We start from the raw sequence: 27,500 nt of genomic DNA on the forward strand, positions 1-27,500 counted from the left end.
ACAAACAGACAAAGTAGGGAACAAACAGACAAAGTAGCGAACAAACAGACAAAGTAGGGAACAAACAGACAAAGTAGGGAACAAACAGACAAAGTAGGGAACAAACAGACAAAGTAGGGAACAAACAGACAAAGTAGGGAACAAACAGACAAAGTAGGGAACAAACAGACAAAATAGGGAACAAACAGACAAAACAGAATCCTCCAACTAGGATTTCTGGATTTCTGGGAATTTTGGGAATATGACCAGAATTTTGCAACCCTTTTCCCTCTATAATGAAACTCAGACACAACAGCACCAAAATAGTGTGTTTGGTTTCAGACCCTACCCAGCAAACTGGGAACATTCCCAGAACATTAGATAAGATTACCATTAAGTTGTAGTTAGGGTTTTATCTAATATTAGGATGATAACATCCCAAAAGCATTCAAAGAATGACAACACATTTGTTGTTTTTGTTTTTAAATGTTTTAGATACCTATTCTAACATTCATTCAAATGTTGTGCTTGACATTTGTAATAATAACATTCCCTCAAAACTCTCATTAGGTTTCCAAGTAATGTAATAACACAAAGTACCAGCAATGTTTTCCCAGCAAACCAACATTTGTTGTGTGAATGTTCCCAGAACATTTGTTAGGTTGTGGCAAATGTTCTCATAACACAAAAACGATCCAGTCGCGCTGATGATATACAGTATACAATGTTTGTATAAAATATTCACTTGATTTTACAACAACGTTCCCAGAACACATTTTCTCTGTTCTTTATAGTTTCTGGGAACATTGTGGGGATATGACAAGAGTTCGGCTCCCAAAACACTAAAACGGTCAAATTGTGCTGACATTGAGATAATGTTTGTGTCAGGGTGCAAAAAACATTCCTTTGACGTTGCAAGAATGTTGACAGAACAGCCTTTCTGTGTTCTTTAAAAGTTCCCAGAATATTTACATTCGTTTGTGGGAACAGTGTGGGTACATTACAAGAGAGAGTACGCTCATTTATAAATATACATATACAAAGATTACGTTAGGTTGCACAGAACATTCCCTTAATGGTGTAAAAATATTCTTGCGATATTCCAGAAGGTTGCACAGAACATTCCCACAATGTGGCATAATGTTCCTTAATTTCCAAATAAGTACGTTACAATGACATTCATAGCATATTGGTTTTGTCGAAGAAGGTTCAAAAGGAAGCATGAAACTCCTGATTGACCGCCATGACTATATACTGAAAAAAGAAGACATACTGTGCATACAATGCATTCGGAAAGTATTCAGGCCCCTTGACTTTTTCCTTTTCCTTCCTTTTGTTATGTTACAGACTTATTCTAAAATTGATGAAATAGTATTTTTCCCCTCATCAATCTACAAACAATACACCATAATGACAAAGAAAAAACTGGGTTTTAGAAATGTTTAGCAAATTTAGTTTAAAAAGACAACTGAAATATCATGTTTACATACTGTAGGTATTCAGACCCTTTACTCAGTACTTTGTTGAAGCACATTTGGCAGCGATTACAGCTTCAAGTCTTCTTGGGTATGATACTACAAGCTTGGCACACCTGTATTTGGGGAGTTTCTCCCATCTTCTCTGCAGATCTTCTCAAACTCTGTCAGGTTGGATGGTTGGAACTATTTTCTGATCCAGAGATGTTCGACCAGGTTCAAGTCCGGGCTCTGGCTGGGCCCCTCAAGGACGTTCAGAGCCTTGTCCCGAAGCCACTCGTGTTGTCTTGGCTGTGTGCTTAGAGTCATTCTCCTGTTGGAAGGTGAATCTTCGCCCCAGTCTGAGGTCCTGAGCACTCTGGAGCAGGTTTTCATTAAGGATCTCTCTGTACCTTGCTCCGTTCATATTTCCCTCGATCCTGACTAGTCTCCCTGCAGCCAAGAAACATCCCCACAGCATGATGCTGCCACCACCATGCTTCACTGTAGGAATAGTGCCTGGTTTCCTCTAGAAGTGGCGCTTGACATTCATTTTAGGTGCCTTTTGTCAAACTCCAAGCGGGCTGTCCTGTGCGTTTTACTGAGGAGTGGCTTCTGTCTGGCCACTCTACCATAAAGGCCTGATTGGCGGAGTGTTGCAGAGATGGTTGTCCTTCTGGAAGGTTCTCCCATCTCCACAGAGGAACTCTTGAGCTCTGTCAGAGTGACCATTAGGTTCTTTGTCACCTCCCTGACCAAGGCCCTACTCACACGTATGCTCAGTTTGGCTGAGTGGCCAGCTCTAGGAAGAGTCTTGGTGGTTCCAAACTTCTTCCATTTAAGAATGATGGAGGCCACTGTGTTTTTGGGGACCTTCCCCAGATCTGTGCCTCGACACAATCCTGTCTCGGAGCTCTACGGACAATTCCTTGAACCTCATGGCTTGGTTTTTGCTCTGACATGCACTGTCAACTGTGGAACCTTATATAGACAGGTGTGTCCCTTTCCAAGTCAATCTCATAGCAAAGGGTCTGAATATGTATGCCAATTAGGTATTTTTTATTTTATATTTACAGAATTGTCTAAACCAGTTTTCGCTTCGTCATTATTGTGTATTTTGTGTAGATTGATGAGGATTTTTTTAAAATCCATTTTTGAATAAGGCTCTAACAAAATGTGGGAAATGTAAGAGGTCTTCCCTGGTGGAACATAGGATAAAAAACTGGCTTGGGTACCAGACATTGCAAGTTCAAACCACATGTGCAAATTGAGAATTTCTGAAGTGTGAACAATATGATCGTGTTTGTACAATTAAATGATATTCAAATGAGCTATTAATTTAATTAAAATGCTGTGCGTCTCTATATTACTTTCAAATGTGAATTGCCTTTAACTCTGAATAGAAACATAAAGAGGATGTATTCCAATCTGCTTTCTTGTGCTTTATTGAAGCTACAAATTTAGAATGTTATTTACTTAATATTAAGTCAAACTTAAATATAACTTTTTCTTAAAGTTCCTGAAATGTTCTGTGGACCTACAAGACAAGGTAAAAATGTATATTCCAAGTTCACGGAACATCTGTCCTCGGTTGCAACATTCACTACCAAGTTCCAAACAGACTCTGGAAACAATGTCAGCACAATAACTGTTTGTTGGGAGCTTCATAAAAAAGTGTTTCAATGTCCGAGCAGCCGCACACAAGCCTAAGATCACTATGCGCAATGCCAAGCGTTGGCTGGACTGGTGTAAAGCTCGCCGCCATTGGATTCTGGGGCAGTGGAAACGCGTTCTCTGGAGAAATGAATCACGCTTCACCATCTGGCAGTCGGACGGACAAATCTGGGTTTGGCGGATGCCAGGAGAACGCTACCTGCCCCAATGCAGAGTGCCAACTGCTAAGTTTGGTGGAGGAGGAATATTGGTCTGGGGCTGTTATTCATGGTTTGGGCTAGGCCCCTTAGTTCCAGTGAAGGGAAGTCTTTACGCTACAGCATACAATGACATTCTAGACAATTCTGTACAACAGTTTTTTTGTGGCAACAGTTTGGGGAAGGTCCTTTCCTGTTTCAGCATGACAATGCCCCTGTGCAAGGGAAAGGGAAATCCATGCAAAAATGGTTTGTCGAGATCGGAAGAACTGGCAGAGCCCTGACCTCAACCCCATCGAACACCTTTGGGATGAATTGGAACACTGACTGCGAGCCAGGCCTAATCGGCCAACATCCGTGCCCAACCTCACTAAGTCCCTATAGCAATGTTCCAATATCTAGCGGAAAGCCTTCCCGGAAGAGCGGAGACTGTTACCGCAGCACTGTAGTGTGTTTGAATGTCAGCACATCTGGACAGTTTTAGTGTTTTGGGTAATATCCACACAATGTTCCCACAACCTAGAGAAACGTTCTGGGAACATTTAAAGAACAGACAAACTGTGTTTTGGGAACGTTCTTGTAACATCAGTTGAATGTTTTTTTGCATCATAAAGAAACATTGTAGAATTATCCTAACAACTGTTTTATGGGAACATTTTATTTATTTTTTTACGTCCACAAAATGTTCCCACCAGACTGATCCCACAACCTAAAGAAACCATTTGGGAATCTTTCAAGAACATGTTAAATGTGTTCTAAGAACGTTCTTGCAACATAAGGCAAATGTTTTATACAAACATTCCATAATCATCATTATGACTGGGCAGTTTTTGTGTTACGAGAACGTTTGCCGCGACCTAACGAATGTTCTGGGAACATTCACAGAACCAATTTTGGTTCGCTGGGTTTTCTGCTGAAGTAATGACTGCGGGTTTTAAAACGGCTTCATCCATTACTTCAGTGTCTGATGAATCAGTTATCATGGCCTTGTGTTAATGAGAGACACTGTAACCAAAGAGACATTGTAATCAGCAGACACGCGTTTGGCTTATTATAGAGGGAAAATACAGCCTGGAGCCACGAGCTTTCTCAGGATGGAGAGTGCGTGTGTGTGTGTTTGTATCTGCATATTGTTAAATCGTGTGTTCACTGCCAGCGAGCCTCAGCATGGGGCGTGTGACTGTGTGTAGTTCACCTTTAGAGAAATATGCATAGTGACTGTCAGTAGCATGAGGTGAAGGAGCTGAGCTAGGTAGAAACATATGCTGTGCTACTGTCTCTGAGGATCTAGAGGAATACATTAGATAACCCTGCACTGAGTTGGGATAGAGGCAGCTTCCTCACTGTGGCTTGGTGGAAAATGAATGACTTGATAGTGGACTTCAACTGGACAGGATATCAATCTGTTGCCATAAAAATACTGTTAGAAGTTATAGCTTCTATAAATCTGTCTGTTACCATATAGAGACTGTTAGAGGTTATAGCTTCTATAAATCTATCTGTTACCATATAAACACCTACAGAAGTGGAAGAAGTGTTAGGTGTAATTGTAATATCCTGTCGTCGTCGCCCCCCTCCCTCTCTCTCCTCTCCTCTTTCCCGTCTCCCCCCACCCTAGGTGACGTCGAGTCGTGCCGCTCAGCAGAGGCAGCAGGCAGGGGGAGGTAGTGGAGGAGACTCCTTCTCTCAGAGCCATGGCAGTGCCTTCCACCTACCAGATGCACAGCAGATCACTACCGGTATATATCTATATTATATACCTACAATGGGTACATAATATTGTACTGACCCGAATTTAAAGAGAGATCATGTCATTCAAGAGACAAGGAACTACACACGACATCCAATCCTTTTAGCTTTTATTATAACTTATTGTATTCCTATAGAGTACATACCATTATACATAAAGCTAATGTATTGTGTTATTATACAGTGCATACATTATACATGAAGAGAACTGAGACAGAGATAATGCCATAAAAGATGCAAGGAACTGAACATGGCATCCAGTCCCTTCAGCTTCGTTGAGAAATTGCCCTTAGACACAGATCTAGAAGCAGCTTACCTTCCCCAAGTCCTAACGTTAACCATTAGAGAGGGAACATGCTAATCTTAACCATTAGAGAGGGAACATGCTAATCTTAACCATTAGAGAGAGAACATGCTAATCTTAACCATTAGAGAGGGAACATGCTAATCTTAACCATTAGAGAGGGAACATGCTAATCTTAACCATTAGAGATGGAACATGCTAATCTTAACCATTAGAGAGGGAACATGCTAATCTTAACCATTAGAGATGGAACATGCTAATCTTAACCATTAGAGATGGAACATGCTAATCTTAACCATTAGAGATGGAACATGCTAATCTTAACCATTAGAGAGGGAACATGCTAATCTTAACCATTAGAGATGGAACATGCTAATCTTAACCATTAGAGATGGAACATGCTAATCTTAAACATTAGAGAGGGAACATGCTAATCTTAACCATTAGAGAGGGAACATGCTAATCTTTACCATTAGAGAGGGAACATGCTAATCTTAACCATTAGAGGGAACATGCTAATCTTTGCCATTTGAGAGGGAACATGCTAACATTAACATTAGAGAGGGAACATGCTAATCCTTTCCATTAGAGAGGGAACATGCTAATCTTAACCATTAGAGAGGGAACATGCTAATCTTAACCATTAGAGAGGGAACATGCTAATCTTAACCATTAGAGAGGGAACATGCTAATCTTAACCATTAGAGAGGGAACATGCTAATCTTAACCATTAGAGAGGGAACATGCTAATCTTAACCATTAGAGAGGGAACATGCTAATCTTAACCATTAGAGAGGGAACATGCTAATCTTAACCATTAGAGATGGAACATGCTAATCTTAACCATTAGAGAGGGAACATGCTAATCTTAACCATTAGAGAGGGAACATGCTAATCTTAACCATTAGAGAGGGAACATGCTAATCTTTACCATTAGAGAGGGAACATGCTAATCTTAACCATTAGAGAGGGAACATGCTATTCTTAACCATTAGAGATGGAACATGCTAATCTTAACCATTAGAGAGGGAACATGCTAATCTTAACCATTAGAGAGGGAACATGCTAATCTTAACCATTAGAGAGGGAAAATGCTATTCTTAACCATTAGAGATGGAACATGCTAATCTTAACCATTAGAGAGGGAACATGCTAATCTTTACCATTAGAGAGGGAACATGCTAATCTTAACCATTAGAGAGGGAACATGCTAATCTTTACCATTAGAGAGGGAACATGCTAATCTTAACCATTAGAGAGGGAACATGCTAATCTTTACCATTAGAGAGGGAACATGCTAATCTTAACCATTAGAGAGGGAACATGCTAATCTTTACCATTAGAGAGGGAACATGCTAATCTTAACCATTAGAGAGGGAACATGCTAATCTTAACCATTAGAGATGGAACATGCTAATCTTAACCATTAGAGAGGGAACATGCTATTCTTAACCATTAGAGATGGAACATGCTAATCTTAACCATTAGAGAGGGAACATGCCTAACAGAGTTGTGCAGCCCTGTTTTAACCCCTGTTCCGTCTGATTCCAGGTCACTACTACCCGAGTTCCACCCTGCCCACCCAGCGTGTGAGTTCCCCTCTAACTGGAGGTGGATGTGGAGGGTCTGGTTCTCCCAGCAAGCTCCAGCGCCTGGGTCCAGCCTCAGACACACCTGGCTATGCTACCACACAGCGCCTACCTTCTTCCTCCTCATCATCCTCACCCAACAAACAGTCCCCCGCCAACCGACTCGCCAAGTCTTACAGGTAGGGCCATGTCATTGGTTGGGTTGGAAGGGGAGTGAATGTCATTGGTTGGTTTGGAAGGGGATTGAATGCCATTGGTTGGTTTGGAAGGGGATTGAATGCCATTGGTTGGTTTGGAAGGGGATTGAATGCCATTGGTTGGTTTGGAAGGGGATTGAATGCCATTGGTTGGTTTGGAAGGGGATTGAATGCCATTGGTTGGTTTGGAAGGGGATTGAATGCCATTGGTTGGTTTGGAAGGGGATTGAATGCCATTGGTTGGTTTGGAAGGGGATTGAATGTCATTGGTTAGTTTGGAAGAAGAACAAAGTTATAATCTTACTGCAATTGTTATTCAAATTGAAAATGTATAAAATAAAATAAAAATGGTTTACAATAACTTAACTTGTTGTTATGGTTACAGCACCTCTGTTTCCGTGACGACAACAGGAGGCACCGGGTCTCCGCTGAGGGTGGGGTCTCCTCCGAACGCCATAGCATCAGTTGCCGGAGGAGGGGCTTGTGCGTCATCATCCCCCCTACACCAGGTGTATATTGATACAAACACTACCTTCAGAAAGTCTTCATCATTTTAGAATTATTCTTATTTTTTACCGTTATTTAACTAGGCAAGTCAGTTAAAGAACAAATTCCTATTTTCAATGACGGCCTAGGAACAGTGGGTTAACTGCCTGTTCAGGGGCAGAACGACAGATCTGTTGTACCTTATCAGCTCGGGGATTTGAACTTGCAACCAATGCTCTAACCACTAGGCTACCCTGCCGCCCCAAATTGACCGGTAGTGTAGGTGAATTTCTCTCAGCTACACTACCAGTCAAAGGTTTGGGGTCACTTTGAAATGTCCTTGTTTTTGAAAGAAAACCTCATTTTTTGTCCATTAGAATAACATATAATTGATCAGAAATATAGTGTTATAGACATAGACAATAGAAAATATAGACAATATAGACATTGTTAATGTTGTAAATGACTATTGTAGCTGGAAACATCTGATTTTAGTGTAATATTTCTATAGGCATACAGAGGCCCATTATCAGCATTCATCACTCCTGTGTTCCAAAAGCACGTTGTGTTAGCTAATCCAAGTTTATAATTTTAAAAGGCTAATTGATGTTTCGAAAACCCTTTTGCATGTATGTTAGTACAGCTGAAAACTGTTGTTCTGAAATTGTCTTTCTTTAGACAAGTTGAGTATCTGGAGCATCAGCATTTGTGGGTTCGATTAGAGGCTCAAAATGGCCAGAATCAAAGAACATTCTTCTGAAACTCATCAGTTTATTCTTGTTCTGAGAAATGGCTATTCCATGCAAGAAATTGCCAAGAAACGGAAGATCTCGTACAACGCTGTGTACTACTCCCTTCACAGAACCGCGCAAACTGGTTCTAACCATAATAGAAAGAGGACTGGGAGGCCCCAAGTTCATTAGAGTGTCTAGTTTGAGAAACAAATGCCTCATAAGTCCTCAACTGTCAGATTCATTAAAGAGTACCCGCTAAATACCAGTCTCAACGTCAACAGTGAATACCCTACTCCGGGATGCTGGTAGTCCAGTGATGTGATCCAATTATTTTGTTTAATTAATGTTAAATTCAGGCTGTATCACAACAAAGTGTGGAACAAGTCAAGTGGTGTGAACACTTTCTGAAGGCATTACATATGTGAATATTAATTGCAAAGATGGAAGTGCACATTATTCTTAAGTGACATTAGATAATCGTGGATGTTGTACACATGTGATTCCCTAGATGAGCTCGGGCATAGGGAGCTACGCTACTCTGTCTCCTAGGAGACTGGCTGCCCACCACGCCTCCGACCAGTACAAGATATCACACGAGCTCTATGCCACTGCTACACTCCAGAGGCCCGGTAAGACTACACTCAACACACACACACACACACACACACACACACACACACACACACACACACACACACACACACACACACACACACACACACACACACACACACACACACACACACACACACACACACACAAAAACACTCTCACGCGCATGACACATCCCACAAGGTGAATCCCTATATGAATGCAATGCAAGCACTGAATGGTTCCCTCTCTGCTGTTATTTACTCTTCCGTATTGAGGTAATTGGGTCCTTGATCTATAGCTTGTCTTTAACATGGTATGTGGTCTGACTGTTGTCCTCAGTGTGAGGGAGTTGTTGACGAGGTGCATGGGGAGTGAGTAGCTCTGGTTTGTTCAGACAAAACTGTGGTTAGAAGCCAGACAACAAAGTTTAAGTTAAGCCTCTAACATCGATAGATCAATATATCCTAAAGTAGCTGGGAGAGATTGAGACGCCGAGCTGGAAGAGAGTGATCTGTCTAGCTGGAAGAGAGTGAGCTGTCTAGCTGGGAGAGAGTGAGCTGTCTAGCTGGGAGAGAGTGAGCTGTCTAGCTGGAAGAGAGTGAGCTGTCTAGCTGGAAGAGAGTGAGCTGTCTAGCTGGGAGAGAGTGATCTGTCTAGCTGGGAGAGAGTGAGCTGTCTAGCTGGGAGAGAGTGATCTGTCTAGCTGGGAGAGAGTGAGCTGTCTAGCTGGGAGAGAGTGATCTGTCTAGCTGGGAGAGAGTGAGCTGTCTAGCTGGGAGAGAGTGAGCTGTCTAGCTGGGAGAGAGTGAGCTGTCTAGCTGGGAGAGAGTGATCTGTCTAGCTGGGAGAGAGTGAGCTGTCTAGCTGGGAGAGAGTGAGCTGTCTAGCTGGGAGAGAGTGATCTGTCTAGCTGGGAGAGAGTGAGCTGTCTAGCTGGGAGAGAGTGAGCTGTCTAGCTGGGAGAGAGTGAGCTGTCTAGCTGGAAGAGAGTGAGCTGTCTAGCTGGGGAGAGAGTGATCTGTCTAGCTGGGAGAGAGTGAGCTGTCTAGCTGGGAGAGAGTGATCTGTCTAGCTGGGAGAGAGTGAGCTGTCTAGCTGGGAGAGAGTGAGCTGTCTAGCTGGGAGAGAGTGAGCTGTCTAGCTGGGAGAGAGTGATCTGTCTAGCTGGGAGAGAGTGAGCTGTCTAGCTGGGAGAGAGTGAGCTGTCTAGCTGGGAGAGAGTGAGCTGTCTAGCTGGGAGAGAGTGAGCTGTCTAGCTGGGAGAGAGTGAGCTGTCTAGCTGGGAGAGAGTGAGCTGTCTAGCTGGGAGAGAGTGATCTGTCTAGCTGGGAGAGAGTGAGCTGTCTAGCTGGGAGAGAGTGAGCTGTCTAGCTGGGAGAGAGTGAGCTGTCTAGCTGGAAGAGAGTGAGCTGTCTAGCTGGGAGAGAGTGATCTGTCTAGCTGGGAGAGAGTGAGCTGTCTAGCTGGGAGAGAGTGATCTGTCTAGCTGGGAGAGAGTGAGCTGTCTAGCTGGGAGAGAGTGAGCTGTCTAGCTGGGAGAGAGTGAGCTGTCTAGCTGGAAGAGAGTGAGCTGTCTAGCTGGGAGAGAGTGATCTGTCTAGCTGGGAGAGAGTGAGCTGTCTAGCTGGGAGAGAGTGATCTGTCTAGCTGGGAGAGAGTGAGCTGTCTAGCTGGGAGAGAGTGAGCTGTCTAGCTGGGAGAGAGTGAGCTGTCTAGCTGGGAGAGAGTGATCTGTCTAGCTGGGAGAGAGTGAGCTGTCTAGCTGGGAGAGAGTGAGCTGTCTAGCTGGGAGAGAGTGAGCTGTCTAGCTGGGAGAGAGTGAGCTGTCTAGCTGGGAGAGAGTGAGCTGTCTAGCTGGGAGAGAGTGAGCTGTCTAGCTGGGAGAGAGTGAGCTGTCTAGCTGGGAGAGAGTGATCTGTCTAGCTGGTAGAGAGTGAGCTGTCTAGCTGGGAGAGAGTGAGCTGTCTAGCTGGGAGAGAGTGATTTGTCTAGCTGGGAGAGAGTGAGCTGTCTAGCTGGGAGAGAGTGAGCTGTCTAGCTGGGAGAGAGTGATCTGTCTAGCTGGGAGAGAGTGATCTGTCTAGCTGGGAGAGAGTGAGCTGTCTAGCTGGGAGAGAGTGAGCTGTCTAGCTGGGAGAGAGTGATCTGTCTAGCTGGGAGAGAGTGAGCTGTCTAGCTGGGAGAGAGTGAGCTGTCTAGCTGGGAGAGAGTGAGCTGTCTAGCTGGAAGAGAGTGAGCTGTCTAGCTGGGAGAGAGTGATCTGTCTAGCTGGGAGAGAGTGAGCTGTCTAGCTGGGAGAGAGTGATCTGTCTAGCTGGGAGAGAGTGAGCTGTCTAGCTGGGAGAGAGTGAGCTGTCTAGCTGGGAGAGAGTGAGCTGTCTAGCTGGGAGAGAGTGATCTGTCTAGCTGGGAGAGAGTGAGCTGTCTAGCTGGGAGAGAGTGAGCTGTCTAGCTGGGAGAGAGTGAGCTGTCTAGCTGGGAGAGAGTGAGCTGTCTAGCTGGGAGAGAGTGAGCTGTCTAGCTGGGAGAGAGTGAGCTGTCTAGCTGGGAGAGAGTGAGCTGTCTAGCTGGGAGAGAGTGATCTGTCTAGCTGGTAGAGAGTGAGCTGTCTAGCTGGGAGAGAGTGAGCTGTCTAGCTGGGAGAGAGTGATTTGTCTAGCTGGGAGAGAGTGAGCTGTCTAGCTGGGAGAGAGTGAGCTGTCTAGCTGGGAGAGAGTGATCTGTCTAGCTGGGAGAGAGTGATCTGTCTAGCTGGGAGAGAGTGATCTGTCTAGCTGGGAGAGAGTGAGCTGTCTAGCTGGGAGAGAGTGATCTGTCTAGCTGGGAGAGAGTGAGCGGTCTAGCTGGGAGAGAGTGAGCTGTCTAGCTGGGAGAGAGTGAGCGGTCTAGCTGGGAGAGAGTGAGCTGTCTAGCTGGGAGAGAGTGAGCTGTCTAGCTGGGAGAGAGTGATCTGTCTAGCTGGGAGAGAGTGATCTGTCTAGCTGGGAGAGAGTGATCTGTCTAGCTGGGAGAGAGTGATCTGTCTAGCTGGGAGAGAGTGAGCTGTCTAGCTGGGAGAGAGTGATCTGTCTAGCTGGGAGAGAGTGAGCGGTCTAGCTGGGAGAGAGTGAGCTGTCTAGCTGGGAGAGAGTGAGCTGTCTAGCTGGGAGAGAGTGATTTGTCTAGCTGGGAGAGAGTGAGCTGTCTAGCTGGGAGAGAGTGAGCTGTCTAGCTGGGAGAGAGTGAGCTGTCTAGCTGGGAGAGAGTGATCTGTCTAGCTGGGAGAGAGTGAGCTGTCTAGCTGGGAGAGAGTGAGCTGTCTAGCTGGGAGAGAGTGAGCTGTCTAGCTGGGAGAGAGTGAGCTGTCTAGCTGGGAGAGAGTGACGTATTACCACCACACCAGACTAGGACTGTTACAGTGAGCATATTACCACCACACCAGACTAGGACTGTTACAGTGACCATATTACCACCACACCAGATTAGGACTGTTACAGTGAGCATATTACCACCAGACTAGGGCTGTTACAGTGACCATATTACCACCAGACTAGGGCTGTTACAGTGACCATATTACCACCAGACCAGACTAGGGCTGTTACAGTGACCATATTACCACCACACCAGACTAGGACTGTTACAGTGACCATATTACCACCACACCAGATTAGGACTGTTACAGTGAGCATATTACCACCAGACTAGGGCTGTTACAGTGACCATATTACCACCACACCAGACTAGGGCTGTTACAGTGACCATATTACCACCACACCAGACTAGGACTGTTACAGTGAGCATATTACCACCAGACTAGGGCTGTTACAGTGACCGTATTACCACCAGACTAGGACTGTTACAGTGACCATATTACCACCAGACCAGACTAGGGCTGTTACTGTGACCATATTACCACCACAACATACTAGGGCTGTTACAGTGACCATATTACCACCAGACCAGACTAGGGCTGTTACAGTGACCATATTACCACCACACCAGACTAGGACTGTTACAGTGACCATATTACCGCCACACAGGCAGTCACGAGTCATGAAGACAGTCAAATGTAGTCATGGTAACTAGGCTTCTCCAAGCTTTGATGCTGCTGATGGTCATTAGTAACCTACCAAACTTGCTAACTGCCTGGTACTCAGCACTCCATTGTCCCTCTAATCACTCTGATATCAATGCAAATGTGATCAGAAATCAAACCAAACACTTCAAATGTGATCAAAATCAAACCAAACACTTCATGAGAGCCCACGAGCTCATTTTGAACCACATTTCTATAGGCTAGGCCTACTATATTTATTTATGATCTTTCCTAATGTTAAGCACATTGCTTCTCTTTACACCATGAGTATAGCCTACCTGGCTGGCATGAAAATAAACCCCGGGAAAAGCTACCTTGTAACGGTTTTCTAGTGGTGAAGGAGAGTCGGACCAAACTGCAGCGTGTAGATTGCGATCCATGTTTATTGAAACAAACATAACACGAATCAAAACACAAACTCAAGGTAATGAACACCAAAACAGCCTAAACTGGTGCAAACTGACACAGACCAAGGACATAAAGACACTCAGGACAATCACCCACAATAGAACCAAAGAATATGGCTGCCTAAATATGGTTCCCAATCAGAGACAACGATAAACATCTGCCTCTGATTGAGAACCACTTCAGACAGCCATAGATTTACCTAGAACACCCCACTAAGTTACAATCCCACTACATACACACCACATACAAAAACCCATGTCACACCCTGGCCTGACCAAATAAATGAAGATAAACACAAACTACTTCGACCAGGGCGTGACATTCACTGTTGAAGTGCATAGATGACATGTAGTTTTCTCCCCTGTTTTGAGACAGGTGTCTGATACTGGTCCATTCTAAATGAAAACAAAAGTCACATATATATTATTTATTATAGGTAAAGACAATATTAAGTCAATAATGTTCTGATGGGTTATACTATTAGCCTATCACTTGTGAATTATATATTATCACTTGTGAATCATGCGCAGAATAAACAAACAGTATCAGCATCATTCAAAAGTCTTTTTTTTGTGACTTGTTCAAATCATAGTATCACATCTCATGTAGCCTAGCCCATAGTCCTCTATGTTTTAATACTGTTAGTATCACACCTCATGTAACCTAGCCCATAGTCCTCTATGTTTTAATACTGTTAGTATCACACCTCATGTAGCCTAGCCCATAGTCCTCTATGTTTTAATACTGTTAGTATCACACCTCATGTAGCCTAGCCCATAGTCCTCTATGTTTTAATACTGTTAGTATCACACCTCATGTAACCTAGCCCATAGTCCTCTATGTTTTAATACTGTTAGTATCACACCTCATGTAGCCTAGCCCATAGTCCTCTATGTTTTAATACTGTTAGTATCACACCTCATGTAGCCTAGCCCATAGTCCTCTATGTTTTAATACTGTTAGTATCACACCTCATGTAACCTAGCCCATAGTCCTGTATGTTTTAATAAGGTTAGTATCACACCTCATGTAACCTAGCCCATAGGTCTATATGTTTTAATAAGGTTAGTATCACACCTCATGTAACCTAGCCCGTAGGTCTATATGTTTTAATAAGGTTAGTATCACACCTCATGTAGCCTAGCCCATAGGTCTATATGTTTTAATAAGGTTAGTATCACACCTCATGTAGCCTAGCCCATAGGTCTATATGTTTTAATAAGGTTAGTATCACACCTCATGTAGCCTAGCCCATAGGTCTATATGTTTTAATAAGGTTAGTATCACACCTCATGTAACCTAGCCCATAGTCCTGTATGTTTTAATAAGGTTAGTATCACACCTCATGTAGCCAAGCCCATAGGTCTATATGTTTTAATAATGTTAGTATCACACCTCATGTAGTCTAGCCCATAGGTCTATATGTTTTAATAATGTTAGTATCACACCTCATGTAGCCTAGCCCATAGGTCTATATGTTTTAATAAGGTTAGTATCACACCTCATGTAACCAAGCCCATAGTCCTCTATGTTTTAATAAGGTTAGTATCACACCTCATGTAGTCTAGTCCATAGTCCTGTATGTTTTAATAAGGTTAGTATCACACCTCATGTAGTCTAGTCCATAGTCCTGTATGTTTTAATAAGGTTAGTATCACACCTCATGTAGCCAAGCCCATAGGTCTATATGTTTTAATAATGTTAGTATCACACCTCATGTAGTCTAGCCCATAGGTCTATATGTTTTAATAATGTTAGTATCACACCTCATGTAGCCTAGCCCATAGTCCTGTATGTTTTAATAAGGTTAGTATCACACCTCATGTAGCCAAGCCCATAGGTCTATATGTTTTAATAATGTTAGTATCACACCTCATGTAGTCTAGCCCATAGGTCTATATGTTTTAATAAGGTTAGTATCACACCTCATGTAGCCTAGCCCATAGTCCTGTATGATTTAATAAGGTTAGTATCACACCTCATGTAACCTAGCCCATAGTCCTATATGTTTTAATAAGGTTAGTATCACACCTCATGTAACCTAGCCCATAGTCCTATATGTTTTAATAAGGTTAGTATCACACCTCATGTAGCCTAGCCCATAGTCCTGTATGATTTAATAAGGTTAGTATCACACCTCATGTAGCCTAGCCCATAGGTCTATATGTTTTAATAATGTTAGTATCACACCTCATGTAACCTAGCCCATAGGTCTATATGTTTTAATAATGTTAGTATCACACCTCATGTAACCTAGCCCATAGGCCTATATGTTTTAATAATGTTAGTATCACACCTCATGTAACCTAGCCCATAGGTCTATATGTTTTAATAAGGTTAGTATCACACCTCATGTAACCTAGCCCATAGGCCTATATGTTTTAATAAGGTTAGTATCACACCTCATGTAACCTAGCCCATAGGTCTATATGTTTTAATAAGGTTAGTATCACACCTCATGTAGCCTAGCCCATAGATCTATATGTTTTAATAAGGTTAGTATCACACCTCATGTAACCTAGCCCATAGGTCTATATGTTTTAATAAGGTTAGTATCACACCTCATGTAACCTAGCCCATAGGTCTATATGTTTTAATAAGGTTAGTATCACACCTCATATAGCCTTGCCCATAGTCCTGTATGTTTTAATAAGGTTAGTATCACACCTCATGTAACCTAGCCCATAGTCCTGTATGTTTTAATAAGGTTAGTATCACACCTCATGTAACCTAGCCCATAGGTCTATATGTTTTAATAAGGTTAGTATCACACCTCATGTAACCTAGCCCATAGGTCTATATGTTTTAATAAGGTTAGTATCACACCTCATGTAACCTAGCCCATAGTCCTGTATGTTTTAATAAGGTTTGCATCACAACTTAAGTGGCCTAATAACTTCTTTCAATGAAACACATTCATCTGCTTTACAAGGTGTGTTGAGCCTAACTGGCAGACATAAGCAGTGTGTGAATTTCAAGTTTTGGGAAGATAATTCACCATATAAAATGCACCTTTATAATAAAAGCATTACAAGCAGAATCACATTGATGGTCACTTTTGATCATGTTGTTTTCCTGCTAATGGGACATTCACACTTATAGCCTGCTACCAGGTGCACATTGCTGCACTTATAATGTCAAGAAGTAGCCTTATAGTTTTTAAACATTTTAAGGTAATTGTTCTGATCTGTAGCGTCAAGCTCATTGCATAAAACATCATTTTTGTTGTGCTAGTGGTTGTATTAATTTAGGATCTATCACATTCTACAACTGTCCCAGACTATGTTTGGAATATTTATTTTTCACACAGAATCGAATAGGTCAACTTTTGTACTAATGGGGATAGTTGATTGACATAGGCTAGTGCTTTTGCTGTTCGTTATGCCTCACGCATCTTGTTGGCTGACGAAAAATAAATGTGGGACAGTTCTTCCAATATCTTCAATATGCACCTGGGAATTGGATAAGGACACGCGCAGTTGTGTCCTTGATGTGTCTGTCGTCACTTGACAGAGACTCATGTGAGAGCTTCAGATTGCACAGCAAAAGGCATGTATTGTTTTTGTAGGGTGCATTACGGCCACAAAGGGGATGCCACAGTGAAAATCGAGGTATTATCAAGTGCTTGTCACATTGTGAATGAGAGACTAATGTAGTGTGTACAGCCTGCGCAAAAAAAAAACAAAGCAGAGCTCAGGCCTTTTTTCAAACCATCATTAGAGTCTCATCATGCAGCCTTACAATATATTAAAAATCAACATATAGCCCAACGTTTGTAGAACAACTAAAGTTACATTAATATCTCTAAATGAAGCATATAGGAGGACCTATTTCTTTGTTAACCGCTCATCACAGAATATCTGCATGTGCGCACAAAATATTTCAGTTTTATTCAGCATTTTTCAATTGTATTCTTCATACTATGTGACTCAACACTATACACGTCAGCTACTACAGCGACTGAAATGACTGCAACACTTAACAAAGAGCTGCAGTTAGTTTCAGTGTCAATTCTCCCCAGGGAGATGTGGGTGTGGAGTCAGGCGCAGGAGAAACGAGTTCCAAGGAAAAGGGCGTTTTATTTTATCTAGCTCAAAAAAACAACAGGACACCGGACTACAGTAGTAGCCACGAAAACCCAACTCAAACACAGTCCAGGGGAAACCCACCTGTCGAACATGAGCTAATAAAACGAAACCCAAAACTCTCACAAAACCCCAAAGGAAATGTCGAATTAAATACCTCCCCTAATTAACCAACATGAAACTATGTGAAACACAAAACAGACATAACGAAAAGAAAAGGAAGAAGGATCGGTGGCAGCTAGTAGACCGGCGACGATGCCCTTCGGTGGCAGCTAGTAGACAGGCGACGATGCCCTTCGGTGGCAGCTAGTAGACCGGCGACTATGCCCTTCGGTGGCAGCTAGTAGACCGGCGACGATGCCCTTCGGTGGCAGCTAGTAGACTGGCGACGATGCCCTTCGGTGGCAGCTAGTAGACCGGCGACGATGCCCTTCGGTGGCAGCTAGTAGACCGGCGACGATTCCCTTCGGTATCAGCTAGTAGACCGGCGACGATGCCCTTCGGTGGCAGCTAGTAGACCGGCGACGATGCCCTTCGGTATCAGCTAGTAGACCGGCGACGATGCCCTTCGGTGGCAGCTAGTAGACCGGCGACGATGCCCTTCGGTGGCAGCTAGTAGACCGGCGACGATGCCCTTCGGTATCAGCTAGTAGACCAGCGACGACGCCCTTCGGTATCAGCTAGTAGACTGGCGACGACGCCCTTCGGTATCAGCTAGTAGACCGGCGACGACGCCCTTCGGTATCAGCTAGTAGACTGGCGACGATGCCCTTCGGTGGCAGCTAGTAGACCGGCGACGACGCCCTTCGGTATCAGCTAGTAGAACGGCGAGGATGCCCTTCGGTGGCAGCTAGTAGACCGGCGACGATGCCCTTCGGTGGCAGCTAGTAGACCGGCGACGACGCCCTTCGGTGGCAGCTAGTAGACCGGCGACGACGCCCTTCGGTGGCAGCTAGTAGACCGGCGACGACGCCCTTCGGTGGCAGCTAGTAGACCGGCGACGATGCCCTTCGGTGGCAGCTAGTAGACCGGCGACGATGCCCTTCGGTGGCAGCTAGTAGACCGGCGACGATGCCCTTCGGTGGCAGCTAGTAGACCGGCGACGATTCCCTTCGGTGGCAGCTAGTAGACCGGTGACGATGCCCTTCGGTGGCAGCTAGTAGCGGTGGCAGCTAGTAGACCCGATTCCCTTCGGTGGCAGCTAGTCGGTGGCAGCTAGTAGACCGGCGACGATTCCCTTCGGTGGCAGCTAGTAGACCGGCGACGATGCCCTTCGGTGGCAGCTAGTGCGATGCCCTTCGGTGGCAGTAGTAGACCGGCACGATGCCCTTCGGTAGAGCTAGTAGACCGGCGACGCGCCCTTCGGTGGCAGCTAGTAGAGACCTTCGGTATCAGCTAGTAGACGATGCCCCGCCCGGTGGCAGCTAGTAGACCGGCGACGATGCCCTTCGGTATCAGCTAGTAGACTGGCGACGACGCCCTTCGGTGGCAGCTAGTAGACCGGGCGATGACGGTGGCAGCTAGTAGACCGGCGATGATGCCCTTCGGTGGCAGCTAGTAGACTGGCGACGACGCCCCGGTATCAGCTAGTGGCAGCTGGCAGCTAGTAGACCGGCGACGATGCCCTTCGGTATCAGCTAGTAGACTGGCGGTGGCAGCTAGTAGACCGGCGACGCCCTTCGGTATCAGCTAGTAGACTGGCGACGCCCTTCGGTGGCAGCTAGTAGACCGGCGACGATGCCCTTCGGTGGCAGCTAGTAGACTGGCGACGACGCCCTTCGGTGGCAGCTAGTAGACTGGCGACGACGCCCTTCGGTGGCAGCTAGTAGACCGGCGGTGGCAGCTAGTAGCCCTTCGGTGGCAGCTAGTAGACCGGCGACGACGCCCTTCGGTGGCAGCTAGTAGACCGGTGGCAGCTAGTAGACCGGCGACGACGCCCTTCGGTGGCAGCTAGTAGACCGGCGACGATGCCCTTCGGTGGCAGCTAGTAGACCGGCGACGATGCCCTTCGGTGGCAGCTAGTAGACCGGCGACGACGCCCTTCGGTGGCAGCTAGTAGACCGGCGACGACGCCCTTCGGTGGCAGCTAGTAGCCCGGCGCCGACGCCCTTCGGTGGCAGCTAGTAGACCGGCGACGATGCCCTTCGGTGGCAGCTAGTAGACCGGCGACGATGCCCTTCGGTATCAGCTAGTAGACCGGCGACGATGCCCTTCGGTGGCAGCTAGTAGACCGGCGACGATGCCCTTAGGTGGCAGCTAGTAGACCGGCGACGATGCCCTTCGGTATCAGCTAGTAGACCGGCGACGATGCCCTTCGGTGGCAGCTAGTAGACCGGCGACGATGCCCTTCGGTGGCAGCTAGTAGACCGGCGACGATGCCCTTCGGTGGCAGCTAGTAGACCGGCGACGATGCCCTTCGGTATCAGCTAGTAGACCGGCGACGACGCCCTTCGGTATCAGCTAGTAGACTGGCGACGATGCCCTTCGGTGGCAGCTAGTAGACCGGCGACGATGCCCTTCGGTGGCAGCTAGTAGACCGGCGACGACGCCCTTCGGTGGCAGCTAGTAGACCGGCGACGACGCCCTTCGGTGGCAGCTAGTAGACCGGCGACGATGCCCTTCGGTGGCAGCTAGTAGACCGGCGACGATGCCCTTCGGTGGCATCTAGTAGACCGGCGACGATTCCCTTCGGTGGCAGCTAGTAGACCGGCGACGATGCCCTTCGGTGGCAGCTAGTAGACCGGCGACGATTCCCTTCGGTGGCAGCTAGTAGACCGGCGACGATGCCCTTCGGTGGCAGCTAGTAGACCGGCGACGATTCCCTTCGGTGGCAGCTAGTAGACCGGCGACGATTCCCTTCGGTGGCAGCTAGTAGACCGGCGACGATTCCCTTCGGTGGCAGCTAGTAGACCGGCGACGATTCCCTTCGGTGGCAGCTAGTAGACCGGCGACGATGCCCTTCAGTGGCAGCTAGTAGACCGGCGACGATGCCCTTCGGTGGCAGCTAGTAGACCGGCGACGATGCCCTTCGGTGGCAGCTAGTAGACCGGCGACGATGCCCTTCGGTGGCAGCTAGTAGACCGGCGATGACGCCCTTCGGTATCAGCTAGTAGACCGGCGACGACGCCCTTCGGTGGCAGCTAGTAGACCGGCGACGATGCCCTTCGGTATCAGCTAGTAGACTGGCGACGACGCCCTTCGGTGGCAGCTAGTAGACCGGCGACGACGCCCTTCGGTATCAGCTAGTAGACTGGTGACGACGCCCTTCGGTGGCAGCTAGTAGACCGGCGACGATGCCCTTCGGTATCAGCTAGTAGACTGGCGACGACGCCCTTCGGTATCAGCTAGTAGACCGGCGACGATGCCCTTCGGTGGCAGCTAGTAGACCGGCGACGATGCCCTTCGGTGGCAGCTAGTAGACCGGCGACGACGCCCTTCGGTGGCAGCTAGTAGACCGGCGACGACGCCCTTCGGTGGCAGCTAGTAGACCGGCGATGATGCCCTTCGGTGGCAGCTAGTAGACCGGCGACGATGCCCCTCGGTGGAAGTCGTGACATTCAGAGTGGGTGGAATAAGTTAGCCCTAAATATTTCTAAACCTAAAACCATTGTATTCGGGACAAATCATTCACTAAACCCTAAACCTCAACTAAATATTGTACTAAATAATGTGGAAATTGAGCAAGTTGAGATGACTAAACTGCTTGGAATAATCCTGGATTGTAAACTGTCATAGTCAAAACATGTTGATACAACAGTAGCTGAAATGGGGAGAAGTCTGTCCATAATAACGCACTGCTCTGGCTTCTTAACAACACTATCAACAAGGCAGATCCTACAGGCCCTAGTTTTGTCAGACCTGGACTACTGTTCAGTCATGTTGTCAGGTACCACAGAAAAGGACTTAGGAAAATTGCATTTGGCTTAAAACAGGGCAGCACAGCTGGCCCCTGTCTGTACACAGAGAGATAACATTAATAACATGCATGTCAATCTCTCCTGGCTCAAAGTAGAGGAGAGATTGACTTCATCACTAGTTGTATTTGTGAGAGGTATTGACATGTTGAATGCACCGAGCTGTCTGTTTGAACTACTGCCGCACAGCTCAGACACCCATGCATACCCCACAAGACATGCTACCAGAGGTCTCTTCACAGTCCAGAACAGACTATGGGAGGCACACAGTACTACATAAAGCCATGACTACATGGAACTCTATTCCACATCAAGTAACTGGGATGCAAGCAGTAAAATTAGATTTAAAAACAGACAACAACAAAAATACACCTTCTGGAACAGCGGGGACTGTGAAGCAACACAAACATAGGAACAGACACACACACACACACACACACACACACACACACACACACACACACACACACACACACACACACACACACACACACACACACACACACACACACACACACACACACACACACGATGACATACGCACTATACACACACACACACACACACGATGACATACGCACTATACATACACACACACGATAACATACGCACTATACACACACACACACACACACACACACACACACACACACACACACACACACACGATAACATACGCACTATATCCACACACACACGATGACATACGCACTATACACACACACACACACACACACGATAACATACGCACTATACACACACACACACGATGACATACGCACTATACACACACACACACGATGACGTACGCACTACACACACACACACACACACACACACACACACACACACACACACACACACACACACACACACGATAACATACGCACTATACACACACACACACACACGATAACATACGCACTATACACACACACACAATAACATACGCACTATACACACACACACACACACACACGATAACATACGCACTATACACACACACACACACACGATAACATACGCACTATACCCACACACACACACATGATAACATACGCACTATACACACACACACACGATGACATACGCACTATACACACACACACACATACGATAACATACGCACTATACACACACACACACATACACACACAATAACATACGCACTATACACACATACGCACTATACACACACACACACGATAACATACGCACTATACACACACACACATGATAACATACGCACTATACACACACACACGATAACATACGCACTATACACACACACACACACGCACACACGATAACATACGCACTACACACACACACATGGATTTAGTACTGTAGATATGTGGTAGTGGTGGAGTAGGGGCCTGAGGGCACAGAGTGTGTTGTGAAATCTGTGAATGTATTGTAATGTTTTTAAAATGGTATAAACTGCCTTAATTTTGCTGGACCACAGGAAGAGTAGCCTTGGTAGCAGCTAATTGGGATTCATAAGAAATACACAAACAAAAATACTATAAAATAATATAAAATGGCCTCCCGAGGGGCGCAGTGGTCCTAGTCACTGCATCACAGTGCTACTAGAGAGCCTGGTTCGAGTCTAGGCTCTGTCGCAGCCGGCCACAACTGGGAGACCCATGCGGCAATGCACAATTGGCCCAGCGTCGTCCAGGTTAGGGAAAGGATTGGCAGGGATGAACCCAGCAGGGATAGTCATCATGCACTAGTGACTCCTGTGGCGGGCCGGGCACAATGCACGCTGACACGGTCGCCAGGTGGACGGTGTTTCCTCTAACACATTGGTGCGGTTCGCTTCCCGGGTTAAGTGGGCATTGTGTCAAAAAGTAGTGCTGCTTGGCTGTGTTGTGTTTCGGAGGACGCACGGCTCTCGACCTTCGCCTCTCCCGAGTCCGTATGGGAGTTGCAGCGATGAGACAAGACTGTAACTACCAATACCACGAAATTGGGGAGAAAAAGTGGTCATATAATACAACAATTATAATAACAATATAAAATAATGTAAAGTAAATATTGTCTGCTAAATGAACAAGTGTAGCCCACAGCCATATGTTATAGCCACATCTAACATAAGGACAACTCAGACTATGCTATTCTGTTCTTCTGAAATAGACTACATTTTCTTCATATCATGTTTCTTTAGACCTGTCTAAAATAAATAATGGATTTATTGTGAAGGTGTATGCTATAATACAAGGATTTATTAGACTTTTTAAAATGTAGATTTGTTTCAAAGGTCTTCATCAGTGGCTTGTAGGAAGTGGAAGCCAGGAGATGCTAAATGTGTTTGTTCATTAACGGTCATTTACCTTGAGACCCACAGTAATTTGCTTGACCATCACTGGCTGAAGAAATTTCCAGACAGCCACGCTCCTAGTTGTGTACACGTGTGTAGCTGTGGATGTGTGTGAGAGAGTGCATTTGTGCATATGAATGGGAGGGTGAGAGAAGAGTGAGGGATGCTGAATATAATATGCAGGTGGGTGGGAGAGAATGCATAGGGTATATATTGGGTGTGAATGAACAAGAACGGGTAAGTAAGTAGATGGATGGGTGTAAGTATGTCCAAGAGGTGGGGAGGGTGGAAAAAGATGGGAGGTTGGGACAAGCTTAGCTTGGAAGGATAATGGTGGGCAATGCTGGGAGGTTGGGACAAGCTTAGCTTGGGAGGATAAGAGTGGGCAAGGCTAGGAGGTTGGGACAAGCTTAGCTTGGGAGGATAAGAGTGGGCAAGGCTGGGAGGTTGGGACAAGCTTAGCTTGGGAGGATAAGAGTGGGCAAGGCTGGGAGGTTGGGACAAGCTTAGCTTGGGAGGATAAGAGTGGGCAAGGCTAGGAGGTTGGGACAAGCTTGGGAGGATAAGAGTGGGCAAGGCTTGGGAGGACAAGAGCTTGGGAGGATAAGAGTGGGCAAGGCTGGGAGGTTGGGAAAAGCTTAGCTTGGGAGGATAAGAGTGGGCAAGGCTGGGAGGTTGGGACAAGCTTAGCTTGGGAGGATAAGAGTGGGCAAGGCTAGGAGGTTGGGACAAGCTTAGCTTGGGAGGATAAGAGTGGGCAAGGCTGGGAGGTTGGGACAAGCTTAGCTTGGGTGTGGTAATGGGGGTGGTAAACTGGGAGGGGGAGGTTGGGATGGGGTTGGGTTTGGCTTGGGAAAGAGAGAAGAAAGGATTTAACTATACGACAATGTCATTGAATACATTTTTGTTTCTTCAAAACGTTACTGTAAAATGAGTCCTGGACAGATTAGGAGAGGATGTCGATCATTATTATTCCTTGTTATTTTAACTGAGATTCAATGGTGGTTATTAGTGAGAGTGGAAAGGGTATTTTTCCGGGGGATTGGGATGGGCATTAGACGCTGGGTTAGAGAGGCCTATGCTTCCACCTACAGTAGTAACAGCAGAGGTGTAGGCATCCTGATAAATAAGAATACACCCTTTTCCCTTATATCCCAGCACACATACCAAGAAGGACATTTTCTAATGTTGATTAGTACCTTACATGGTGAAAAATACCTATTGATTTTATTGTATATGCCACCAAATGACTTATTATTTGAATATTGAAATAGCATGGATGACCGAGAAAAACAAAGTGGTATAATTTAAGGTCATGTTGCAAGTAATAATGCAGCCACTATAGATGGGGTGACACTAGGGATGGGGGTGTGGCAATAGAGATGGGGGTGTGGCAATAGGGATGGGGGTGTGGCAATAGAGATGGGGGTGTGGCAATAGGGATGGGGGTGTGGCAATAGGGATGGGGGTGTGGCAATAGGGATGGGGGTGTGGCAATAGGGATGGGGGTGTGGCAATAGGGATGTTGTGTGGCAATAGGGATGGGTGTGTGGCAATAGAGATGGGGGTGTGGTAATAGGGATGGGGGTGTGGCAATAGAGATGGGGGGGTGGCAATAGGGATGGGGGTGTGGCAATGGGGTTGGGGGTGTGGCAATAGGGATGGGGGTGTGGCAATAGGGATGGGGGTGTGGCAATAGGGATGGGGGTGTGGCAATAGGGATGTTGTGTGTCAATAGGGATGGGGTGTGGCAATATAGATGGGGGTGTGGCAATAGAGATGGGGGTGTGGCACTAGAGATGGGGGTGTGGCATTAGGGATGGGGGTGTGGCAATAGGGATGGGGGGTGTGGCAATAGGGATGGGGGCGTGGCAATGGGGATGGGGTGTGACACTAGGGATGGGGGTGTGGCAATAGGGATGGGGTGTGGCAATAGGGATGGGGTGTGGCAATATGGATGGGGGTGTGGCAATAGGGATGGTGTGTGGCAATAGTGATGGTGTGTGGCAATAGGGATGGGGGTGTGGCAATAGAGATGGGGGTGTGACACTAGGGATGGGGGTGTGGCAATAGGGATGGGGGTGTGACACTAGGGATGGGGGTGTGGCACTAGGGATGGGGGTGTGGCAATAGGGATGGGGGTGTGGCAATAGGGATGGGGGTGTGGCAATAGGGATGGGGGTGTGGCAATAGGGATGTTGTGTGGCAATAGGGATGGGGTGTGGCAATAGAGATGGGGTGTGGCATTAGGGATGGGGGTGTGGCAATAGGGATGGGGGCGTGGCAATAGGGATTGGGGCGTGGCAATAGGGATGGGGGTGTGGCAATAGGGATGGGGTGTGGCAATAGGGATGGGGGTGTGGCAATAGGGATGGTGTGTGGCAATAGGGATGGTGTGTGGCAATAGGGATGGGGGTGTGGCAATAGAGATGGGGGTGTGGCAATAGAGATGGGGGTGTGGCAATAGAGATGGGGGTGTGGCACTAGAGATGGGGGTGTGGCAATAGGGATGGGGGTGTGGCAATAGGTATGGAGGTGTGGCAATAGGGATGGGGGTGTGGCAATAGGGATGGGGGTGTGGCAATAGTGTTGGGGGTGTGACAATATAGATGGGGGTGTGGCAATAGAGATGGGGGTGTGGCACTAGGGATGGTGGTATGACACTAGGGATGGGGGTGTGACACTAGGGATGGGGGTATGACACTAGGGATGGGGGTGTGACACTAGGGATGGGGGTGTGACACTAGAGATGGGGGTGTGGCACTAGGGATTGGGGTGTGACACTAGGGATGGGGGTGTGACACTAGGGATGGGGGTGTGACACTAGGGATAGGGGTAGGACACTAGGGATGGGGGTGTGACACTAGAGATGGGGGTGTGGCACTAGGGATTGGGGTGTGACACTAGGGATGGGGGTGTGACACTAGGGATAGGGGTAGGACACTAGGGATGGGGGTGTGACACTAGGGATGGGGGTGTGACACTAGGGATGGGGGTGTGGCATTGGGGTGTGACACTAGAGATGGGGGTATGACACTATAGATGGGGGTGTGGCAATAGGGATGGGGGTGTGACACTAGGGATGGGGGTGTGACACTAGGGATGGGGGTGTGACACTAATGATGGGGGTGTGACACTAGTGATGGGGGTGTGACACTAGGGATGGGGTGTGACACTAGCGATGGGGGTGTGGCACTAGGGATGGGGGTATGACACTAGGGATGGGGGTGTGACACTAGGGTTGGGGGTATGACACTAGGGATGGGGGTATGACACTAGGGATGGGGGTGTGACACTCGTGATGAGGGTGTGACACTTGGGATGGGGGTGTGACACTAGTGATGGGGGTGTGGCACTAGGGATGGGGGTATGACACTAAGGATGGGGGTGTGACACTAGGGATGGGGGTATGACACTAGGGATGGGGGTATGACACTCGTGATGAGGGTGTGACACTAGGGATGGGGGTGTGGCACTAGGGATGGGGGTATGACACTAGGGATCGGGGTGTGACACTAGGGATGGGGGAATGACACTAGGGATGGGGGTATGACACTAGGGATGGGGGTGTGACACTCGTGATGAGGGTGTGACACTTGGGATGGGGGTATGACACTAGGGATGGGGGTGTGACACTAGGGATGGGGGTGTGACACTTGGGATGGGGGTATGACACTCGGGATGGGGGTGTGGCACTATAGATGGAGGTGTGGCAATAGGGATGGGGGTGTGACACTA

The 27,500-nt window shown here is 46.8% G+C and overlaps 1 protein-coding gene across 1 annotated transcript in view; it reads left to right on the forward strand.

Annotated features, from left to right (window-relative positions):
- Positions 1-27,500, forward strand: part of LOC127916474 (catenin delta-2-like) — a 660,130-nt gene that overhangs the window by 323,877 nt on the left and 308,753 nt on the right. The window contains exons 7-10 of the mRNA XM_052498259.1: positions 4,923-5,043; positions 6,909-7,125; positions 7,529-7,652; positions 8,872-8,992. Coding sequence (XP_052354219.1) covers positions 4,923-5,043; positions 6,909-7,125; positions 7,529-7,652; positions 8,872-8,992 — 583 coding nt within the window. The remainder of the gene's footprint in view (positions 1-4,922; positions 5,044-6,908; positions 7,126-7,528; positions 7,653-8,871; positions 8,993-27,500) is intronic.

The sequence above is a fragment of the Oncorhynchus keta genome, chromosome 4, assembly GCF_023373465.1.
Source record: "Oncorhynchus keta strain PuntledgeMale-10-30-2019 chromosome 4, Oket_V2, whole genome shotgun sequence".
Classification (NCBI taxonomy): Eukaryota; Metazoa; Chordata; class Actinopteri; order Salmoniformes; family Salmonidae; genus Oncorhynchus; species Oncorhynchus keta.